The sequence below is a fragment of the Macaca mulatta genome, chromosome 19 (assembly GCF_049350105.2).
Source record: "Macaca mulatta isolate MMU2019108-1 chromosome 19, T2T-MMU8v2.0, whole genome shotgun sequence".
In the NCBI taxonomy this organism is placed as follows: Eukaryota; Metazoa; Chordata; class Mammalia; order Primates; family Cercopithecidae; genus Macaca; species Macaca mulatta.
Window position 1 is genome coordinate 61,023,164 of NC_133424.1, and position 22,216 is coordinate 61,045,379.

Here is a 22,216-nt window from a genome sequence, read left to right on the forward strand (position 1 = left end):
CCTCCTTCCCCAGTTTCTGGGACCGCTGCTGAGCCAGGGAGAGAGGGAGGAGACAGGTGAGGAATGATAATAATGACGAGCTTCCTGAACATCTGCCCCGAGCCAGGCCCTGTGCTGAGGGCAGTGTGAGGAGGAGCTCATTCAGTCTTCCCAACAGCCGTGTGTGGTCCCAGTGTTACAATGCCCGTTTTACAGATGGGAAAACTGAGGCCCCACTCATAACCCTCATGCCAGAGAAAGGAATCCGACAGGGGCTTGGAACTGCAGTCAGAGGCTGCCCCTCAGTGGCCATTTCTTCTCTGGGGGCCTTGTCACCCCCTGTGGTTTCCATGACTCTGGCCACCCTCCATAGATATATACCACGAGCCCATAGGAAAACATTTTCTCGTAGCCACGTTTTTTAAAAAACATAAAAGAAACAAGTGAAATTAATTTTAATCACATATCTAATCTATCTGAAATAGCATTTCCACATATACTCAATTTCAAAAATTGTCACTGAGGCTGGGCATGGTGGCTCATGTAATCCCAGCACTTTGAGAGGCCGAGACAGGTGGATCCCTTGAGGTCAGGAGTTCGAGACCAGCCTGGCCAACATGGTGAAACCCCATCTCTAGTAAAAATACAGAAATTAGGTCAGCCGCGGTGGCTCACGTCTGTAATCCCAGCACTTTGGGAGGCCGAAGTGAGCCTATCACTTGAACCCGGGAGGTGGAGGTTGCAGTGAGCTGAGATCCCTCCATCGCACTCCAGTCTGGGCAACAAGAGCAAAACTCCGTCTCAAAAATTAAAAAAATAAAAATTAGCCAGATGTGGTGGTGGGTGCCTGTAATCCCAGCTACTTGGGAGGCTAAGGCAGGAGGATTGTTTGAACCCAAGAGGCGGAGGTTGCAATGGGGCTGAGATCGCACCTCTGCACTCCAGCTTGGGAGACAGAGCAAGACCTTGTCTCAAAAAAATAAATTCGGGCCCTGTGCGGTGGCTCATGCCTATAATCCCAGCACTTTGGGAGGCTGAGACAGGCGGATCCCCTGAGGTTGGGAGTTCCAGACCAGCCTGACCAACATGGAGAAACCCTGTCCTACTAAAAATAGAAATTTAGCCGGTCGTGGTGGTGCATGTCTGTAATCCCAGCTACTCCGGAGGCTGAGGCAGGAGACTCGCTTGAACCCGGGAGGCGGAGGTTGCAGTGAGCTGAGATCACGCCATTGCACTCCAGCCTGGGCAACAAGAGCAAAACTCTGTCTCAAAATAAATAAATAAATAAATAAATAAATAAATAAATAAATAAATAAATAAAATTAAGATAAAATAAATAAATAAATAATAAAGGTATGCTGGAAGGGAGACAGAGAGGAGGCGTTTGAGAGCAAGGAGGAGAGAAAAAAGTGAAGTGCCCCAGGCGAAAGGTGTCGCGCAGGGTGCGGTTCCACGGTGTGGTGGAGCATTCCACACTCAGGGAACAAGCCAAACTGGACAGTGAGAACGGAACAATACTGGCAGCCCAGCTAGAGCGGGACTCGGAGGGGCAGGGCCTGTGGTGAGACTGCCAGGCTTCAAGGGACAGAGCCAAGGACCTCGAACCTAAGGTGTGTGCTCCATCAGGCAGAGGTGGGTGAAAGATGCTCTCCATCCCGGAGCCCCACTCTCCTCTTCTCCAAAATGGGCCTTGGCTGGGTGCAGTGACTCACGCCTGTAATCCCAGAACTTTGGGAGGCCGAGGCAGGCGGATCACCTGAGGTCGGGAGTTCAAGACCAGCCTGGTCAACATGGCGAAACCCCATCTCTACTAAAAACACAAAAATTAGCCGGGCCCAGGGGCTTACACCTGTAATCCCAGAACTTTGGGAGGCCGAGGCAGGAGAATCACTTGAGGTCAGGAGTTTGAGATCAGCCTGAACAACATGATGAAACCCCGTTTCTACTAAAATACAAAAAATTTAGCCGGGTGTGATAGAGTGTGCCTGTCATCCCAGCTACTTGGGAGGTAAATAAATAAAAATTAAAAATCATATGAATATTTATATAGATTTTTATTATTATTTTATTATTTATAGATCACAGTTTTACCTGTTTTGAGGATATATACGATATTTATACAGACTTTATTTATTTATTTTTTGAGACAGAGTCTCACATCCTCACCCAGGCTGGAGTACAGTGGCACGATCTCAGCTCAGTGCAACCTCCGCCTCCCAGGTTCAAGCAATTCTCTTGCCTCAGCCTCCCAAGTAGCTGGGATTACAGGCATGCACCACCATACCCAGCTAATTTTTGTATTTTTAGCAGAGACAGGGTTTCACCATGTTGGCCAGGCTTGTCTTGAACTCCCGACTTCAAGGGATCCACCTGCCTCGGCCTCCCAAAGTGCTGGGATTACAGGTGTGAGCCACCGTGACCAGCCGATATTTATATAGACTTCAAGTGTGCAGGAATTGGAAAGAAAAGAAAAAAGTGAAGGGGGAACTTTCCCTATCAGATCTTTTTTTGTTTGTTTGTTTGTTTGTTTGTTTGAGACGGAGTTTTGCTCTGTCGCCCGGGCTGGAGTGCAGTGGCCGAATCTCGGCTCACTGCAAGCTCCGCCTCCCGGGTTTACGCCATTCTCCTGCCTCAGCCTCCCAAGTAGCTGGGACTACAGGTGCCCGCCACCTCGCCCAGCTAGTTTTTTGTATCTTTTTGGTAGAGACGGGGTTTCACCGTGTTAGCCAGGATGGTATCGATCTCCTGACCTTGTGATCCGCCCGTCTCGGCCTCCCAAAGTGCTGGGATTACAGGCTTGAGATAAAAATATATTATATATTTTTTAATATAAAATTTTATTAAAATAGATTTTTTGTGGAGACAGAGTCTCACTATGTTGCCCAGGCTGATTTTGAACTCCTGGGCTCAAGCCATTCTCCCGCTTTGACTTCCCAAAGTGGTAGGATGACAGGTGCATGCGCCACTGCACCCAGCCTCCTATCAGATCTTAAAACCTACTTTACAGCTACTACAATGCAAATCATATGATATCCACTCTGTGACCTAGCAATTCTGTTCCTAGTTATTTGCCCGAGAGAAATGAGAACGCAGGTTCCCACAAAGACAGGAACAGCTGTGGCGGCTTTGGGAGTAATAGCCTGACCTGGAAACCACCCAGGTGTCCATTAACAGAGGATTGGATCAACACATTGTGATTTATTTATGCAGTGGAATTCTACTCAGCCGCAAACGGGAACAAGCTCTAATGTACACACAGACACGGAAAATGTCAGAAACATTATGCTAGGCAAAAACAACCAAGACACCAAAGAGCCTCTTCTATAAGATGACAGGTCCAGAGCATGCAAGATGGAGTTGACACAATCTGTGCGGTGGGGGAGGTGGAGGGGTGGCCTCTGGGGACAGGGCAGGAACTGATTGAGACAAGATGCAGTCCGGGGCGTAGGCGCCGTGGCTCACGCTTGTAATCCCAGCACTTTGGGAGGCTGAGGCGGGTGGATCACTTGAGGCCAGGAGTTCAAGACCAGCCTGACCAACATGGTGAGACCGCATCTCTACTAAAAATACAAAAATTAGCCGGGTGTGATGGCACATGCCTGTAATCCCAGCTACTCAGGAGGCTGAGGCAGGAGAATCGCTTGAACCCGGGAGGCGGAGGTTGCGGTGAGCCAAGATTGTGCCATTGCACTCCAGCCTGGGTGACAAGAGTGAAATTCCGTCTAAAAAAAAAAAAAAAAAAAAAACACACACATACAAAAATCAGCCAGCTGTGGTGGTGGGCACCTGTAATCCCAGTTAGTCTGGAGACTGAGGCAGGAGAGTTGCTTGAACCTGGGAGGCGGAGGTTGCAGTGAGCCAAGATGGCAGCGCTGCACTCCAGCCTGGGCGACAGAGTGAGACTCCATCTCAAAAGGTGCAGTGGCCCCATCATGGATCACCGCAGTTTAGAACTCCTAGGCTCAAGCAATCCTCCCACCTCAGCCTCCCAAAGTGCTGCAATTACAAGTGTGATCCACTGTGCCCGGATTACTTTTTTACATAACTAAGATACGACTTTCTATCTGTCTCCACCCTTGCTTTTCCGTTCTTTGTAATGTCAGACATCTTGCCAAATAAATGCCACCTCCTCCTCCCAACCTTTTATTATGAAATTTTTCGAAACTTACAAGAACAATGGAAGGATTACCCCGTGAACACCCCTATACCCACCACCACTAAAATTTGGGGGTTTTAACATATTTTTAATCTTTTTTCTTTTTTACAGTGTCCCTCTCAGGATACACTGAAATTTTATTGTATAGTACTTGTTTTGTCACAGATCTTTGCATCCCTCTAGCCATGTATCAATCCTTCTGGCTTTTTTGTTATTGTTGTTGTTGTTGTGGTGGTGGTTTTGTGGTTGTTGTTTTGAGATGAGATTTCACTGTGTCGCCCAGGCTGGAGTGCAGTGGCGAGATCTAGGCTCACCGCAACCACTGACTCCCAGGTTCAAGCGATTCTCCTGCCTCAGCCTCCCAAGTAGCTGAGATTACAGGTTTGCACCACCACACCCGGCTAATTTTTGTATTTTTGGTATAGACAATGTTTCACCATATTGGTCAGGCTGGTCTTGAATACCTGGCCTGGTGATCCACCTGCCTCAGCCTCCCAAAGTGCAGGTATTACAGGCGTAAGCCACTGCTCCCGTCCTAATTTTTGGTTTTTTAGTAGGGACAGGGTTTCGCCATGTTAAACAGGCTGGTCTCAAACTCCTGACCTCAGGTGATCAACATGCATAGGCCTCCCAAAGTGTTAGGATTACAGGCGTGAGTCACGGCACCCAGCCTAATCCTTACTTTTGATGCATTTCAAAGTAAATTACAGACATCTGAATGTTTCACCCTAAACATTCCAGGCTGCATATTATTAACTACTTCAATATTTGTTTATGGGTGTGTGTGTGTGTGTGTGTGTGTGTGTGAGAGAGAGAGAGAGAGAATCTCCCTCTGTCACCTAGGCTGAAGTGCAAAGGCTAGATTTTGGCTCACTGCAACCTCTGCCTCCCAGGTTCAATCAATTCTCCTGCCTCAGCCTCCCAAGTAGCTGGGATTACAGGTGCCAACCACCACGCCCGGCTAATTTTTGCATTTTTAGTAAGATGGGGTTTCGCTCTGTTGGCCAGGCTGGTCTCAAACTCCTCACCTCTGGCGATCTGCCTGCCTCGGCCTCCCAAAATGCTGGGATTACAGATGTGAGCCACTGCTTCCGGCCAGTGTTTTTGTTTTGTTTTGTTTTGTTTTGTTTTGTTTATTTTTTTTATTTTTTATTTATTTATTTATTTATTTTGAGACGGAGTCTCGCTCTGTCACCCAGGCTGGAGTGCAGTGGCGCGATCTCGGCTCACTGCAAGCTCCGCCTCCCGGGTTCACGCCATTCTCCGGCCTCAGCCTCCCGAGTAGCTGGGACTACAGGCGCCCGCCACTGCGCCCGGCTAATTTTTTTCTATTTTTAGTAGAGACGGGGTTTCACCATGGTCTCGATCTCCTGACCTTGTGATCCGCCCGCCTCGGCCTTCCAAAGTGCTGGGATTACAGGCGTGAGCCACCGCGCCCGGCCTGTTTTGTTTTTTAAATAAAAGTTTACCTACAGTAAACCATGCAAATCCAAAGTGTACTACTGTTTTTGTGTGTGTGTGTTTGTTTTTGAGACAGGATCTTGCTCTGTCACCTAAGTGGTACAACCACAGCTCACTGAAGTCTTTTTTTTTTTTTTTTTTTTTTTGAGACGAAGTCTCGCTCAGTCGCCCAGGCTGGGGTGCAGTGGCCAGATCTCAGCTCACTGCAAGCTCCACCTCCTGGGTTCACACCGTTCTCCTACCTCAGCCTCCCGTGTAGCTGGGACTACAGGCACCCGCCACCGCGCCCGGCTAAGTTTTTTATTTTTAGTAGAGATGGTGTTTCACCGTGTTAGTCAGGATGGTCTCGATCTCCTGACCTCGTGATCCGCCCATCTCGGCCTCCCAAAGTGCTGGGATTACAGGCGTGAGCCACGGCGCCCGGCCCTCACTGAAGTCTTGACCTCCCCAGCTCAGACAATCCTTCCACTTCAGCCTCCCAAGTAGCTGAGAGAACAGGCACATGCCACCACACCAGGCTAATTTTTTTTTTTTTTTTTAGATTGGAGTCTTACTCTGTTACCTGGAGTGCAGTGGCATGATCTTGGCTCACTGCAACCTCCACCTCCTGGGTTCAAGCAATTCTCCCACCTCAGCCTCCCAAGTAGCTGGGACTGCAGGCATGTGCCACCACGTCCAGCTATTTTTGTATTTTTAGTAGAGACGGGGTTTCACTCTGTTGGCCAGGCTGGTCTTGAACTCCTGGTGTCAAACTCCTGACCTCGTGATCTGCCCGCCTCGGCTTCCCAAAGTGCTGGGATTGCAGGCGTGAGCCACCGCACCCGGCCTAATTTTTTTTATTGTTATTTGTAGAGATGGAGTCTCACTATGTTGTCCAGGCTGGTCTCAAACTCCTAGGCTCAAGTGATCTTCCCACCTTGGGCTCCCAAAATGCTGGGATCACAGGCACGAGCCACCGCACCCAGCCTCAAGTGTGCTCATTTTGAGAAATACATGTATGGCTGGGCGCGATGGCTCATGCCTGTAAATCCAGCACTTTGGGAGGCCAAGGCTGGTGGATTGCTTGAGGCCAGGAGTTCGAGACCATCCTGGCCAACATGGCAAAACCCCATCTCTACTAAAAATACAAAAATTAGAGGGACATGCCAGGCGTGGTGGCTCACACCTGTAATTCTAGCACTTTGGGAGGCCGAGGTGGGTGGATTGCCTGAGCTCAGTAGTTCCAGACTAGCGTGGGCAACATGGTAAAACCCCGTCTCTACTAAAATACAAAGAATTAGCTGGGCGTGGCAGCGTGCTCCTGTAATCCCAGCTAGTTGGGAGGCTGAGATGGGAGAATCACTTGAACCCGGGAGGCGGAGGTTGCAGTGAGCCAAGATTGCACCACTGCACTCCAGTTTTGGTGACAGAGCGAGACTGTCAAAAAAAAAAAAAAAAAAAAAATTAGAGGGACGTGTTGGCAACACCTGTAATCCCAGCTACTTGGGAGGCTGAGACATGAGAATGGCTTGAACCTGGGAAGTGGTGTTTGCAGTGAGCCGTGATTGTGTCACTACTCTCCAACCAGGGCGATAGAGCAAGACTTTGTCTCAAAGAGAGAGAAAGAGAGACAGAGAGAGAGAGAGAGAGAGATGTATGTATAACCCAGGTCCCTGTTGAGCTGTAAACTCCTTTTTGAGTGGCTGAATTCCAGCGTGTCTCCGGTCTGGACTCATTTACCCCGTCCTCTATTGCTTCTGGCCCTTCTTGGAACATCATCGCCATTATCGCCCTGGGATGTGTTTCACTGTGCGCTTCCTCAAGGGCATCTGTCTATTCCTTACATTTCTAGGAGGTCAGGTTCATTTGGGGATCTGGCAAATAGAACACAGTGTTTAACCAGGCGCGGTGGCTCACGCTTGTAATCCCAGCACTTTGGGAGGCCAAGGCGGGCAGATCACAAGGTCAGGAGTTTGAGACCAGCCTGACCAACATGGTGAAATCCCGTCTCTACTAAAAATACAAAAATTAGCCAGGCGTGGTGATGCACGCCTGTAATCTCAGCTACTCAGGAATCTAAGGCAGGAGTAATCGCTTGAACCCAGGAGGCAGGTTGCAGTGAGCCAAGATCATGACTGGGCGACAGAGCGAGACTCTGTCTCAATTAAAAAAAAAAAAAAAAAAAAAAAAAAGAACACAGTGTTACCCATGGTCAGATATTGGCTTTTGAGGTAGGATATGGCACAGGGAAAATTTCTGCCACCTCCTAGCTCTCCTGCTAGTAGGGAAGGCAGATTTAAAGAAGGCAACAGGGCCGGGCGCGGTGGCTCACGCCTGTAATCCCAGCACTTTGGGAGGCCGAGGCGGGCGGATCACAAGGTCAGGAGATCGAGACCACGGTGAAACCCCGTCTCTACTAAAAATACAAAAAATTAGCCGGGCGCGGTTGTGGGCGCCTGTAGTCCCAGCTACTCGGGAGGCTGAGGCAGGAGAATGGCGTGAACCCAGGAGGCGGAGCTTGCAGTGAGCCGAGATCGCGCCACTGCACTCCAGCCTGGGCGACAGAGCGAGACTCCGTCTCAAAAAAAAAAAAAAAAAAAAAAAAAAAAAAAAAATAAAGAAGGCAACAGACCAGGTGTGGTGGCTCATGCCTGTAACCCCAGCACTCTGGGAGGCTGAGGTGGGAGGGTCACTTGAGTCCAGGAGTTTAAGACCAACCTGAGCAACACAGTGAGACTCTATCTCTACAAAAAATGTAAACATTAGCCAGGTGTGGTGGTATATGCCTGTAGTCCCAGCTACTCAGGAGGCTGAGCTGAGGCAGGAAAATCCCTTGAGCCTGGGAGATTGAGGCTGCAGAAAGCTATGACTGCATCACTGCACTCCAGCCTTAGCAACAGAGCAAGGCCCTGTATCCAAAAAAATAAAAATAAGCAGGGCGCGGTGGCTCATGCCTGTAATCCCAGCACTTTGGGAGGCCAAGGCAGGAGAATCCCATGAGGCCAGGAGTTCAAAACCAGTCTGGGCAACATAGCGAGACCCCTGTCTCTACAAAAAATTTAAAAATTAGCTGAATGTGGTGGCACACACCTGTAGTCCCAGTTACTGGGGAAACTGAGGTGGGAGGATCGCTTGAGCCCAGGAGCTCGAGGGTGGAGGTCGAGGGTGTAGTGAGCCAAGATCGAGCCACTGCACTCCAGCCTGCGCAACACAGTGAGACTCTGTCTCAAAAAAAAAAAAAAACAAAAAAAAAAAACAAAAAAAAAACCACTATTAAAAGGGGCTGCAAAAGAGGCCAGCAGGATGTGGAGATGGGCAGTAAAGTGCACAAGGTGGGAGGTTTCTTGCTTTAGCCAAGGCGGTCAGGGAAGACCCAAGCCCTGAAGATGGAGAAGGAGCTGGCCTTGAATCCTGTAAATCTCCCTAAGAGGTTATGCCAATCACACTTCTGCCGAGAGATCCTCTCTGAGCCATGGCCAAGGGTGAGTCATCCTGCTGAGAGGTTGAGTTGGGGACGCCTGCCCAGATGGGCTCCAAATGCAAGCCTGTCCGGAGATGAGTGAGGGCGAGCCTGGTGGGGAGAACAGCCCGGACAGAGGCGGGGCAGGATGCCGGGACACTGCTCGGCGCGTCCTGGGAGTGAGGCGCATTGAACCCAGCTCAGGCTGGTGGGGGGGGTCTTGGCGATGCTCCCTCTCCAAAGGCGAGTTGATCACAGGCGCCGGCAGTGAGTCAGCGAAACCGTGTGCCAGGGCTGCTGAGAAACCCCGCCTGCTGTCGATTGCATTCCTGGAAGGGTGGGCCGCTCAAGGCCCCCCAGCTCCAGCCCCACTCAGACCCCAGAATCCCCGCAGCCCACTGCTCACTTCCTTTGCGCGCACTCTTCCTTCTGATCCCCACTCACCGCTCCCTCCTCTCTCGCTACCTTCGGTTTTTGCTCAGATGTCCGGTTCCCAGAGGGGCCTCCCTAACGCCGCCGTTCTAGCAGCGTTTAGCGTTTAGATAAATGACAAAATTAAGATTAAATATTAGATACATTTTAGATAAATTTTTATCTAACATTGCAACCCACTGGCCTCAGTGACACCTGTAATCCCAGCACTTTAGGGGGCTGAGGTGGGAGGATCACTTGAGCCCAGCAGTTTTCTTTCTTTTTTTCTTATTTTTTTATTTTATTTATTTATTTATTTATTTATTTTTTGAGATGGAGTCTCGCTCTGTCGCCCAGGCTGGAGTGCAGTGGCCGGATCTCAGCTCACTGCAAGCTCCGCCTCCCGGGTTCACGCCATTCTCCGGCCTCAGCCTCCCGAGTAGCTGGGACTACAGGCGCCCGCCACCTCGCCCGGCTAGTTTTTTGTATTTTTAGTAGAGACGGGGTTTCACCATGTTAGCCAGGATGGTCTCGATCTCCTGACCTTGTGATCCGCCCATCTCGGCCTCCCAAAGTGCTGGGATTACAGGCTTGAGCCACCGCGCCCGGCCTCTTATTTTTTTAAAGAGATTGGGGTCTTGCTCTGTGTAGCCCAGGCTGGTCTTGAGCTCCTGGCCTCAAGCAATCCTCCCATCTTGGCCTCCCAAAGTGTTGGGATTACAGGCATGAGCCACCATGCCTGGCCTCAAGTTTTTTTTTTTTTTTCTTTTTTTCTGAGACACAGACTCACTCTGTCACCCAGGCTGGAGTGCAGTGACACGATCCCAGCTCACTTCAACCCTCGCCTCCCAGGTTAAAGTGATTCTCCTGCCTTAGGTTCCTGAGTAGCTGGGATTACAGGAATGCGCCACCACGCCCGGTTAATTTTGTATTTTTAGTAGAGATGGAGTTTCACCATATTGCCCAAGCTGGTCTCAAACTCCTGATGTCAAGTGATCCACCCGTCTCGGCCTCCTAAAGTGTTGGAATTAGAGGCATGAGCCACCTCGTGAAGACTGTTAATCACATCTGCAAAGTCCGTTTGGCCACTTTGGAACACAGTCTCAGATTTCAAGGATTAGGACGAGAACATCATTGGAGGCTGTGATTTGGCCAACCACAGCCACAGAGATGGAGCTACACCAAGTTTACCTTCCAAGTCTGGCTCTTTCACCCAGCGCAATGCCTGGGAGACCCTTCCCTGTGTCTGTGGGTACTGCTGGTTTGTTTTTTTTGTTTTGTTTTGTTTCTTTCCTGAGACGGAGTTTCACTATTGTTGCTCAGGCTGGAGTGCAATGGCGTGATCTGGGCTCACTGCAACCTCCACCACCCAGGTTCAAGTGATTCTCCTGCCTCAGCCTCCCGAATAGCTGGGATTACAGGCGCACACCACCACACCCAGCTAATTTTTGTATTTTATTAGAGACGGGGTTTTGCCATGTTGGCCAGGTTGGTCTCGAACTCCTGACCTCAGGTGATCTACCCACCTCGGCCTCCCAAACTGCTGGGATTACAGGCGTGAGCCACTGCACCCAGTTTGCCCAGGCTGGTCTTGAATTCCTGGCTTCAAGCGATCCTCCTGCCTGGGTCCTTCAATAAATATTGACAAGCACCTCCCTGGTGCCAGGCTCTGCTGAGAGTGCTTTAGGTACATTGGCAAACAAGACAGAACAAAAAAACCCCCAAATTTGTTTAAATTCCCAGGCTCATGGAGCTTACATGCAAGCGGAGAAGATGGTCAGTAAGCCATCAGTGTCATATGTCAACTGTAGAGCAGCTCAGGAGTGACAGGTGTGATGGTAGGCAGAGCAGGGGAAAGGGGTGCAGGGGGTCTAGCTGTAAACAGGATGCTCCGGGGTAGCCCTCATGATAAGGGGTGACATTTGGAGCAAAGGCTTGAAAAAGTGGAGGACAAGAGGCGTGAGCCACTGTGCCCAGCTGTACTTGTATTTAATGAAAACTAATGGCTGCTGTGTGACCTTGGGGGACTTTATTAACCGCTCTGGGCCTCCATTTCTTCCAGCATAAAGTGGTCCTCTCACTACCCACCTCGTGAGGTTCTGGGAGAAGTCTAGGATCGTGCATGTTCTTGGCATAGAGTTTCTGTTCCGGTGGCTTCCATGCTGGTGCCAGGCCCTTTCCTGGGATTGGAGGGGGATGGGCAGAGGAAATTCAGAGGTTTGAGGAGGCTGTGTCCCCATCTCCTGGGGCAAGGAGGCTATTGGTCAAGAAGGTCTGAATTTAGAGGGTGACATCTGTGCCGGGAGCGGTGGCTCATGCCTGTAATCCTAGCACTTTGGGAGGCCGAGGCGAGCAGATCACGAGGTCAGGAGATCGAGACCATCCTGGCTAACATGGTGAAACCCCGTCTCTACTAAAAATACAAAAATTAGCCAGGTGTGATGGCACACACCTGTAGTCCTAGCTAGTAGGGAGCCTGAGGCAGGAGAACGGTGTGAACCCAGGAAGGCAGAGGTTGCAGTGAGCCGGGATTACACTACTGCACTATAGCCTGGGCAACAGAGCGAGACTCTGTCTCAGAAAAAAAAAGGAGGGTAACATCTGACCTGTGTCGAGGTGGATGGAGGAGGTGGGAAAGGCACTCAGAGAGCAGAAAATGGGCGTGCCTAGAGCTGGTGTCTGCAGGAAGGAGGCCAGAGGAGGCAGTGACCTAGGGTTTGACCTGAAGGCACTGAGGCGCCACAGGATAGCTGGGAGCAGAGGGGGGGCAGCAGAGAAGACCTGGAGGAGGCTGAGTCCAGGGCCCACAGGGAAAGGAGAAGGCCTGAGGTGGGCAGGAACACAGGGACAGAGAGGGAACCTGGGCCTGGTAGGCCGTGGAGGAGGGAGGCAGGAGGCCTGGGAGGTTGGGCCTTTAAGAGTTGCATGTCTGGTCGGGAGCGGTGGCTCAAGCCTGTAGTCCCAGCACTTTGGGAGGCCGAGATGGGCGGATCACGAGGTCAGGAGATCGAAACCATCCTGGCTAACACGGTGAAACCCCATCTCTACTAAAAAATACAAAACACTAGCGGGGCAATGTGGCGGGCGCCTGTAGTCCCAGCTACTCAGGAGGCTGAGGCAGGAGAATGGCATAAACTCGGGAGGCGGAGCTTGCAGTGAGCTGAGATCCAGCCACTGCACTCCAGCCTGGGTGACAGAGCGAGACTCTGTCTCAAAAAAAAAAAAAAAAAGAGTTGAATGTCTGCCGGGTGTGGTGGCTCACACCTGGAATTCCAGCACTTTGGGAGGCCGAGGTGGGTGGATCACCTGAGGTCAGGAGTTTGAGACCAGCCTGGCCAACATGGTGAAACCCCATCTCTACTAAAAATACAAAAATCAGCTGGGCATGGTGACAGGCACCTGTAGTCACAGCTATTCAGGAGTCTAAGGCAGGAGAATCGCTTGAACCTGGAAGGTGGAGGTTGTGGTGAGCCGAGATCATGTCACTGTACTCCAGCCTGGTGACGGAGCAGGACTCCATCTCAAAAAAAAAAAAAAAAAAGGTCACATGTCCATTCGCCGTCCAGGAGGCTGAGTCGTTCCCAGCGATCACCTGCCTGCTGCGGCCACCAGCCCGGAGCTCTGTCTGCTGTCCCTGCCCCCAGCCTCTCACTGGCTCAATTGTCCCCTTCATTCCTCCACTCGAATTGAGCGATATCGGCATGTCAGGCCCTGGATGTGTTCTGTGGGAACAAACAGGCCTGTGACCCAGGCGTAGAGAAGGTCGCCCCGGGGGCAGATTTGTTCTACAAGGTGGACAGCAGGCGCAGGGCACCTGTTTTAGGAATGCGAGGATGCAGCCACATAGGCGCTTGGGCGGGTGTCAGGGGCGCTCCTTGGCAGGCTCAGTGCTCAGGCCCAGAGAGTGGCAGGGTCAGGGGGGCATTTCCAGGAGCAGGAACAGCAGCTCCAGGGGCCCAGAGGTGGGACTAGTGCTCGGTGCATTTGGAGGTCTTGGCGGACTGTGGGGATCATGGGGAAGGAGGGCCTGAGTCTACAGGGCTGAGAGGCCACCGCAGCTTGGGTTCAAATCCCAGCTCTGTTCAGTTCTTGTGTGGCCACAGCCAAACTGCTTCCCTTCTTGAACCTCCATGTCCTCTCTGTAGCACTGGAACCTACAGTGAGAGCCTGATTCTACCACACCCACTGCACGACAATTGGTTTGTTTGTATGTTTGTTTCTAGAGGCAGGGTCTCACTCTGTCACCCAGGCTGGAGTGCAGTGGCACAATCTCAGCTCACTGCAGCCTCAAACTCCTGGCTCAATTGATCCTCCTGCCTCAGACTCCCAAGTAGCTGGGACTACACGTGTATGCCACTACACTCAGCTAGTTTTTAATTTTTGCACAGAGACAGCGTTCTCACTATGTTGCTCATGCTGGTCTCGAACTCCTGTCCTCAAGTAATCCTCCTGTCATGGCCTCCCAAAGTGCTGGGGCTACAGGTGCGAGCCACTGCGCCCAGCCGCTGGGGAGTTTTCAAAGCGTCCGCAGCACCCAGGGCTGAGAACTGCTACAGCAGCTGAAAGCCATAAGTGTCTTTGACTTTCCTTTTGTCCTGGTAAACCCCTTCATTCCTTCCTTCCTTCCTACACTCAGTCAATCAAACACTGGTTGAACACCAACATGTCCCAGCACTGTGGGCTCCACCCTGGCCTCTGGGCAGTGGTGGTGGGACCCCCGATTTGGAGATTGTAGGTGCCAAGAGGAATGGGCAAGATGCCCTCCCATTCATTCATTTATTCCTTCAGGGCTTCTCCAAGGGCACAGGGTCTTTTCTTGTTGGCATCTGGGTTTTCCTCTCCTGTAAGCTGGGAAGGAGCTTTCTCCCTCAAGGAGCTATTGGCCAGATCAAAGACTAAAATAATGCTAAACAGAGCTTCCGTTTCCTGATAAATGTATCGGGAGCCAGGCACTTAAAATATATTATCCCATTGAATCCCCAAGTAGGATTAAAACCTCAAGGCAGAGATTGTTCTTATCCTCACGTGACAGATGAGGAAACTGAGGATCAAAGAAGTGAGGTCCACTGCCCAAGGCACAGAAAGGGCAAGTAGGACCTATGGAAGCCCAGCCAAGGCCCAGCAGGCGCTCAGTAGCTAATACTCCTGAAAACTGATTACCTCACCGCGTCCGCCCCCTGGACTAAATCTGCCTGGTAACCGATGACATCATCACTAATTCCACGCCCACGCTCAACCTATGGGATAACTGATGACATCACTGAACAAAGTAATTGCAGTTTATTGAAGGCCTACTGTGTGCGCAAGGCTGTGCTAAGCAGGCCCTCCTCTGAGTTCACATAAGGCACTGTGGTGCCTGCTACTGCATGAAATAATCATAATAATTTTAGCTCAAAGTTACGGAATGCAGACTATGAGCTAGGCTCTGTTTTAATCTTTTTTTTTTTTTTTTTTTTTTTTTGAGACAGAGTCTTGCTCTGTCCCCTGGGCTGGAGTGCAGTGGCGCAATCTCGGCTCATTGCAACCTCCACCTCTTGGATTCAAGCAATTCTCCTGCCTCAGCCTCCCGAGTAGCTGGGATTGCAGGTGGCCACCACCACATCCGGCTAATTTTTGTGTTTGCTTTTGTTTTTCTTTTTGTTTTTGAGATGAAGTCTCACTCTGTTACCCAAGCTGGAGTGCAGTGGCACGATGTCAGCTAACTGCAACCTCAACCTCCTGATCTCGTGATCCACCCGCCTTGACCTCCCAAAGTGCTGGGACAACAAGCGTGAGACACCTCACCCAGTATCTTTTTATTAAAAAAATTTTTTAAAATATTTTATTTTTATTATTTTTTATTTTATTTTATTTTTGAGATGGAGTTTCGCTCTTGTTGCCCAAACTGGAGTGCAACGGCACCACGATCTCAGCTCACTGCAACCTCCGCCTCCTGGGTTCAAGCGATTCTCCTGCCTCAGGCTCCGGAGTAACTGGGATTACAGGCATGCGCCACCACGCCCAGCTAATTTGTGTCCTTTTAGTAGAGAGGGGGGTTTCACCATGTTGGCCAGGCTGGTCTCGAACTCCTGACCTCAGGGGATCCACCCGCCTCCGCCTCCCAAAGTGCTGGGATTACAAGCGTGCGCCACTGCGCCCGACCAGCTTTATAAGGTTTATAGGGACAGTGTCACCACTTTACAGAAGAGGGACCAAGGCTCTGAGGAGGAAGTTCCTTGCCAGGGTCCGAGTGGCGCCGCCCTGAGAACCCTGGCACCCACCTCCCTGCTCTCCCTCATGGCGTCTCCCCCACCCTTCCACAGCCAGAAGTTGCCAGGTGAATACTTCCGGTACAAGGGCGTCCCCTTCCCCGTCGGCCTGTACTCGCCCGAGAGCATCAGCTTGGCGGAGAACACCCAAGATGTGCGGGACGACGACATCTTTATCATCACCTACCCCAAGTCAGGTACCTGCCGGGCTGCGGGCGTCCGGGGCTGGGGAGCGTGGGGAGGGGGTGCGGCGGAGGACGGGAAAGGCACATCGAGGAAGAGGGGAGGAGGAAAAGCGGGGCGGGGTTTGTTCAGAACTGTGCCCCTGCCAAAAGTAGCCTCCCAGGGATATCCACCCGGCGTCCAGCCTCTCCCCTCCAGGTCAGTTCTCAACACTTCGCCTTCCCTGACCTCCCTGGCTGAAATAGGGCCCTCGTTCTGTCCCTCCCTGTCCTCTTTACCCTCTACTTTTCTTTTATCTTTTCTTCTCTTCTGTTTTCTTTTCTTTTTCGTAGAGATGGGGTCTCGCGACGTTGCCCAGGCTGGTCTTGAACTCTTGATCTCAAGTGATCTTTCCGCCTTGGCCTCCCAAAGTGCTGGGATTACAGGCATGAACTGCCACACCTGACCATTTTTATTTTTATTTTTTGAGACAAGGTCTTGCTCTGTCACTCAGGCTGGGGGTGCAGTGGTGCAATATCAGCTCATCAATCCTCCCATCCTCCCAAAGTGCTGGGACTACAGGTGCTGGTCACCACCTAATTGTATACCTTTTTTTTTTTTTTTGAGGTCTTGCTCTGTCGTCCAGGCTGCAATGTGGCGGTACAATCTCAGCTCATTGCAGCCTCGACCTCCTGGACTCAAGTGATCTGCCCACCTCAGCCTCCTGAGTAGCTGGAACCACAGGTGTGCACCACCACACCTAGCTAACTTTTGTAGAGACGGGGTTTCATCGTGTTGCCCAGGCTGGTCTTGAACTCCTGGGCTCAAGCAATCTTCCTGCCTCAGCCGCCCAAAGTGCTGGAATTACAGGCGTGAGCCACCGCACCCAGCTAAATTGTATACTTTAAAGTGATGAATTATATACGATTTGAGTGTTTGAGTTTGAGACCAGCCTGGGCAAAACGACAAACCCCCAGTCTATTTTATTTTTATTTTTATTTTTTGGTGACAGAGTCTTGCTCTGTGGCCCAGGCTGGAGTGTAGTGGCGTGATCTCAGCTCACTGAAACCTCCGCCTCCCAGGTTCAAGCAATTCTCTGCCTCAGCCTCCTGAGTAGCTGGGATCACAGGTGCCCACCACCACCTGTGGCTACTTTTTTTTTTTTTTTTTTTTTGTATTTTTAGTAGAGACGGGGTTTCACCATCTTGGTCAGGCTGGTCTTGAACTCCTGACCTCATGATCCACCAGCCTCAGCCTCCCAAAGTGTTGGGATTACGGGCGGGAGCCACCGAGCCCAGAATTTTTTTTTTTTTTTTTGAGACAGAGTCTTGTTCTGTTGCCCAGGTTGGAGTGCAGTGGCGTGATCTCAGCTCACTGCCACCTCCGCCTCCCGCCTCAACTCCCGGGTTCAAGTGATCCTCTTGCCTCAGCCTCCCAAGTATCTGGGACTACAGGCGTGCGCCACCATGCCCAGCTAATTTTTGTATTTTTAGTAGAGACGAAGTTTCACCATGTTGGCCAGGATGGTCTCTATCTCTTGACCTCGTGATCTGTCTGCCTCGGCCTCCCAAAGTGCTGGGATTACAGGTGTGAGCCCAGTCAATAAGTAGCATTTAAATGACCGAAGGGAAATAACAAAAACTCTTCTTTCCCTTTTTTCTCCTCTCTTCCCCACCTCCTCCAACAAGTATTTATTAAACACATATTATGTGCCCTGCACTGTTCTAAGAACAAAGAAAGCTGCAACTCTCCAGACAAACTGAAATGTCTGCCTTTATGAAGCTCACATTGTAGTGGGGGAACCCAGAGAATAAATCAACAAATAAAAATATGACACTATGAAAAAAAACATATGACACTATGACTGGTGGCAATAAATGCTGTAAAGAAAAGTAGAGGGTAGGCGGGCCATAGTGGCTCATGCCTGTAACCTCAACACTTTGGGAGGCTGAAGTAGGAGGATCACTTGAGGCCAACAGTTCAAGGCCAGTCTGGGCAACATAGCAAGACCCCATCTCTACAAAATAAAATAACCAGGCATGGTGCTGTGCACCTGTAGTCCCAGCTACTCGGGAGGCTGAGGCAGGAGGATCACTTTAGCTGGAGAGGTTGAGGCTGCAGTGAGCTGTGATCACACCACTGCACTTCAGCCTGGGCAACAGAGTGAGACCCTGTCTTAACAAAAAGAAAAAGGGTACAATTCAATGACTTTGCCATGTTCAATAGCATGTGGTCATCCATTACCACAATCAATTTTAGAATATTTTCAGCCGAGCACAGTGGCTCACACCCATAATCCCAACACTTTGGGAAGCCGAGGCAGGAGGATCTCTTGAGCCTAGGCCAGCCTGGCCAACATGGCGAGACCCCCTCTCTTCAAAACATACAAAAATTAGCCAGGCATCATAGTGCACGCCTGTAGTCCCAGCTACTTGGGAGTCTGAGGTGGGAGGATCGCCTGAGCCTGGGAGGTGGAGGATTAGTGAGATGTGTTCACCCCACTGCACTCCAGCCTGGGTGGCAGAGACTCTGTCTCAAAAATAAAACACTGAGTGGGCCGGACACTGTGGCTCATGCCTGCAATCCCAGCAGTTTGGAGGCCAAGGCGGGTGGATCACTTGAGGTCGGGAGTTCGAGACTAGCCTGGCCAACATGGTGAAGCCCCGTCTCTACTAAAATACACGACAACTAGCCAGGCATGGTGGCACACACCTGTAATCCCAGTACTCCACAGGCTGAGGCAGGAGAATCACTTGGAACCCGGGAGACGGAGGTTGCAGTGAGCCGAGAGTGTGCCACTGCACTCCAGCCTTGGTGATAGAGCGAGACCTTGTCTCAAAAATAAAAATAAATAAAAAATAAAGAACATTATCATCATCCAACAAGAAACTCTAGACCTATAAACCATCATCTCCCAATCCTCACATCCCCTCCCCCCGGGCCCTGGTAACCACCAATCTCCATTCTGTTTCTATGGATTTGTCTATTCTGGGCATTTCATGGAAATGGAATCTACACCATGTGGCCTCTTGTGTCTGGTTTCTTCCTGAGCATCACATTGTCAAGGTTCAACCACATTGTAGCATGTGTCAGAGTTTCATTCTTTTTTATGGTCCAATAATATTTTATGTTATGTATAAACTATATTTTATTTATTCATCAGTTGATAAGCATTTGGATTATTTCCTCTCTGGGCTTATTATGAGTGAAGCTGCTATGAACATTGCACGCAAGTTTTTTTTTTTTTTTTTTTTTTGCGACGAAGTCTAGCTCTTATCCCTCAGGCTGGACTGCAGTGGTATAATCTCAGCTCACTGCAACTTCCACCTTCCGGGTTCAAGCGATTCTCCTACCTCAGCCTCCTGAGTAGCTGGAATTACAGGCACCTGCCACCACATCCAGCTAATTTTTAGTAGAGACGGGGTTTCACCATGTTGGCCAGGCTGGTCTCAAACTCCTGACCTCAGGTGATCTGCCTGCCTCAGCCTCCCAAAGTGCTGGGATTACAGGCGTGAGCCACCGTGCCAGCCCAAAGGGCTTTTTCCATTCTTCCCAGCAACAGGTGACCCTCTGTTGCCCCACATCTTCTCCAGTGATTAGCATCAACCGGGATTTATTTATTTACTGGAGACAAGGTCTTGCTCGGTTGCCCAGGCTGAAGTGTAGTGGCGAGATCATGGCTCACTGCAACCTCCACCTCCCAGGCACAAGCAATCTTCCCATCCCAGCCTCCCTAACAACCACCACACCCAGCTAATTTTTGTAGCAATAAGGGTCTCTGGTTGGTCTCGAATGCCTGGGTTCAAGCGATCTTCCTGCCTCAGCCTCCCAAAGTGCTGAGATTACAGGCATGAGCCACTGTGCCTGGCCAGTTTTTTTTCTAAAGCTATTTTGATAGGTGCATACTGGTGTTTCACTGCGGTTTTAATTTGCATTTCCCTAACAGCTAATGGTGTTTGAGCATCTTTCGTGTGCTCATTAGCCATCATATATATTCCTTTCTGTTTGTTTGTTCTGTTACTTGCCACTGACTTGAAGATCACAAATATATTCTTTGGCAAATTATTGAAATATTTTCCCTTTTTTTTTTTTTTTTTTTTGGAGATGGAATCTTGCTCTGTCGCCCAGGCTGCAATGCAGTAGTATGATCTCGACTCACTGCAACCTCTGCCTCCTGAGTTCAAGCAATTCTCCTGCTTCAGGCTCCCGAGTAGCTGGTACTACAGGCATGCACCACCACACCCGGCTAATTTTTGTATTTTTTAGTAGAGACAGGGTTTCACCATATTGATCAGGCTGGTCTTGAACTCCTGACCTCAAGTGATCTGCCCTCCTCGGCCTCCCAAAGTGCTGGGATTACAGGCGTGAGCCACCGTGCCCGGCCATATTTTTCCTCTTTTGAATTGGATTGTTTTCTTATCATTGAGATTTGAGAGTTCTTTATATGATCTGAGCACAGATCCTTGATCAGATACTTGTTTTGCAAATGTTTTCTCCCGATCAATGGCTTGTCTTTCCATTTTCTTATCAGAGTCTTCTCAGAGTATGTTTTATTATTATTATTATTATTATTGAGATGAAGTCTCACTGTGTCGACTAGGCTGGAGCGTAGTGGTGCCATCTTGGCTCACTGCAACCTCTACCTCCTGGATTCAAGCGATTCTCCTGCCTCAACCTCCCAAGTAGCTGGGATTACAAGTGCGTGCCACCATGCCTGGCTAATTTTTGTATTTTTAGTAGAGATGGGGTTTTGCCATGTTGGCCAGCTGGTCTCAAACTCCTAACCTCAGGTGATCCACCCGCCTCGGCCTCCCAAAGTACTGGGATTACAGGCGTGAGCCACTGCACCCGGCCTGGATTTTGCTTGTTTTTCTTTCTCATTGTTCCATCTTGGAACTTTAAACAAATAACTTTCTTGGTTTTTTTTTGTTTTTGTTTTTTAACAGTTCCATAGTATTTCAAGACACAGGATATACAATAGTTCTTGCTTAACCAGTTTCCTACTGATTGATATTAATGTTCAATCTTTTGCCTGTGTATACAATGTAAATTTTATGCACAATGTCTTGTACATGCAGTACTTGGCATTGAATACATTTATCTCTAGGACAAATATCTGGACATAGAATTGCTTGGTCAGAGTCGGTACATTTGTAATTTTGATATATAATGGCTACATTTTCCTCTATAGAAATTGTGGAAACTTGTTCTCCAAGCCAGGTGGGGTGGTTCAAGCCTGTAATCCCAGCACTTTTGGGAGGTCGAGGCAGGCGGATCACTTGAGGTCAGGAGTAGGAGACCAGCCTGGCCTACATGACCCCATATCTACTAAAAATACAAAAATTAGCTGGGCATGGTGGCACACACCCGTGGTCCCAACTACTCGGGAGGCTGAGGCTTGAGAATCGCTTGAACTGGGGAGGCAGAGGTTGCAGTGAGCCAAGATCGCACCAATGCACTCCAGCCTGGGCAACAGGGCGAGACCCTGTCTCAAAATAAAATGAAAAAAGAATTATTTGCAGTTGGGCACAGTGGCTCATGCCTGTAATCCCAGCACTTTGGGAGGCCAAGGCAAGTGGATAGCTTAAGCCCAGGAGTTCAAGACCAGCCTGGGCAACATGGCAAAATCCTATCTCTACAAAAAAATAAAAATAAAATTAGCCAGGTGTGGTGGTGCATGCCTGTAGTCCCAGCTACTTGGGAGGCTGAGGTGGGAGAATCACCTGAGCCTAGAAGGTTGAGGCTGCAGTGAGCCATGATTATGCCATAACACTCCAGCTTGGGGAAGACAGCGAGACCCTGACTCAGAAAAAAAAAAAAAAAAAAAAAACCTTGAGCCGGGCATGGTGGCGTGTACCTGGAATCCCAGCTACTTAGGAGTTTAAGGGACAATAATCACTTGAACCTGGGAGGTGGAGCTTGCAGTGAGCCGAGATTGTGCTACTGAACTCCAGCCTGGGCGACAGAGTGAGACTCTGTCTCAAAGAGAGAGAGAGGGAGAGAGAGAGAATTATTTGCACACATTAGGTGGCTATTACTTAGAAAATAACATGTGGCCAGGTGCAGTGGTTCGTACCTATTATCCCAACACTCTGGGAGGCCGAAGTGGGAGGATCACTTGAGCCCAGGATTTCAAGATCAGCCTGGGCAACATAGTGAGACCCTGTCTCTATTAAAAAAAAAAAAAATTTTTTAAGAAAAGAAACAGAATAGTCCAGGCGCAGTGGCTCACGCCTGTAATCCCAGCACTTTGGGAGGCTGAGGCAGGTGGATCACCTGAGGTCAGGAGTTCGAGACCAGCCTGACTAACATGGCGAAACCCCATCTCTACTAAAAATACAAAATTAGCAGGGCGTGGTG

The 22,216-nt window shown here is 49.9% G+C and overlaps 1 protein-coding gene across 1 annotated transcript in view; it reads left to right on the forward strand.

Moving 5' to 3' along the window:
* The window catches only part of SULT2B1 (sulfotransferase family 2B member 1), a 47,380-nt gene that overhangs the window by 8,458 nt on the left and 16,706 nt on the right, over window positions 1-22,216 (forward strand). Inside the window, exon 2 of the mRNA XM_015124467.3 lies at window positions 15,749-15,891. Coding sequence (XP_014979953.2) covers window positions 15,749-15,891 — 143 coding nt within the window. The remainder of the gene's footprint in view (window positions 1-15,748; window positions 15,892-22,216) is intronic.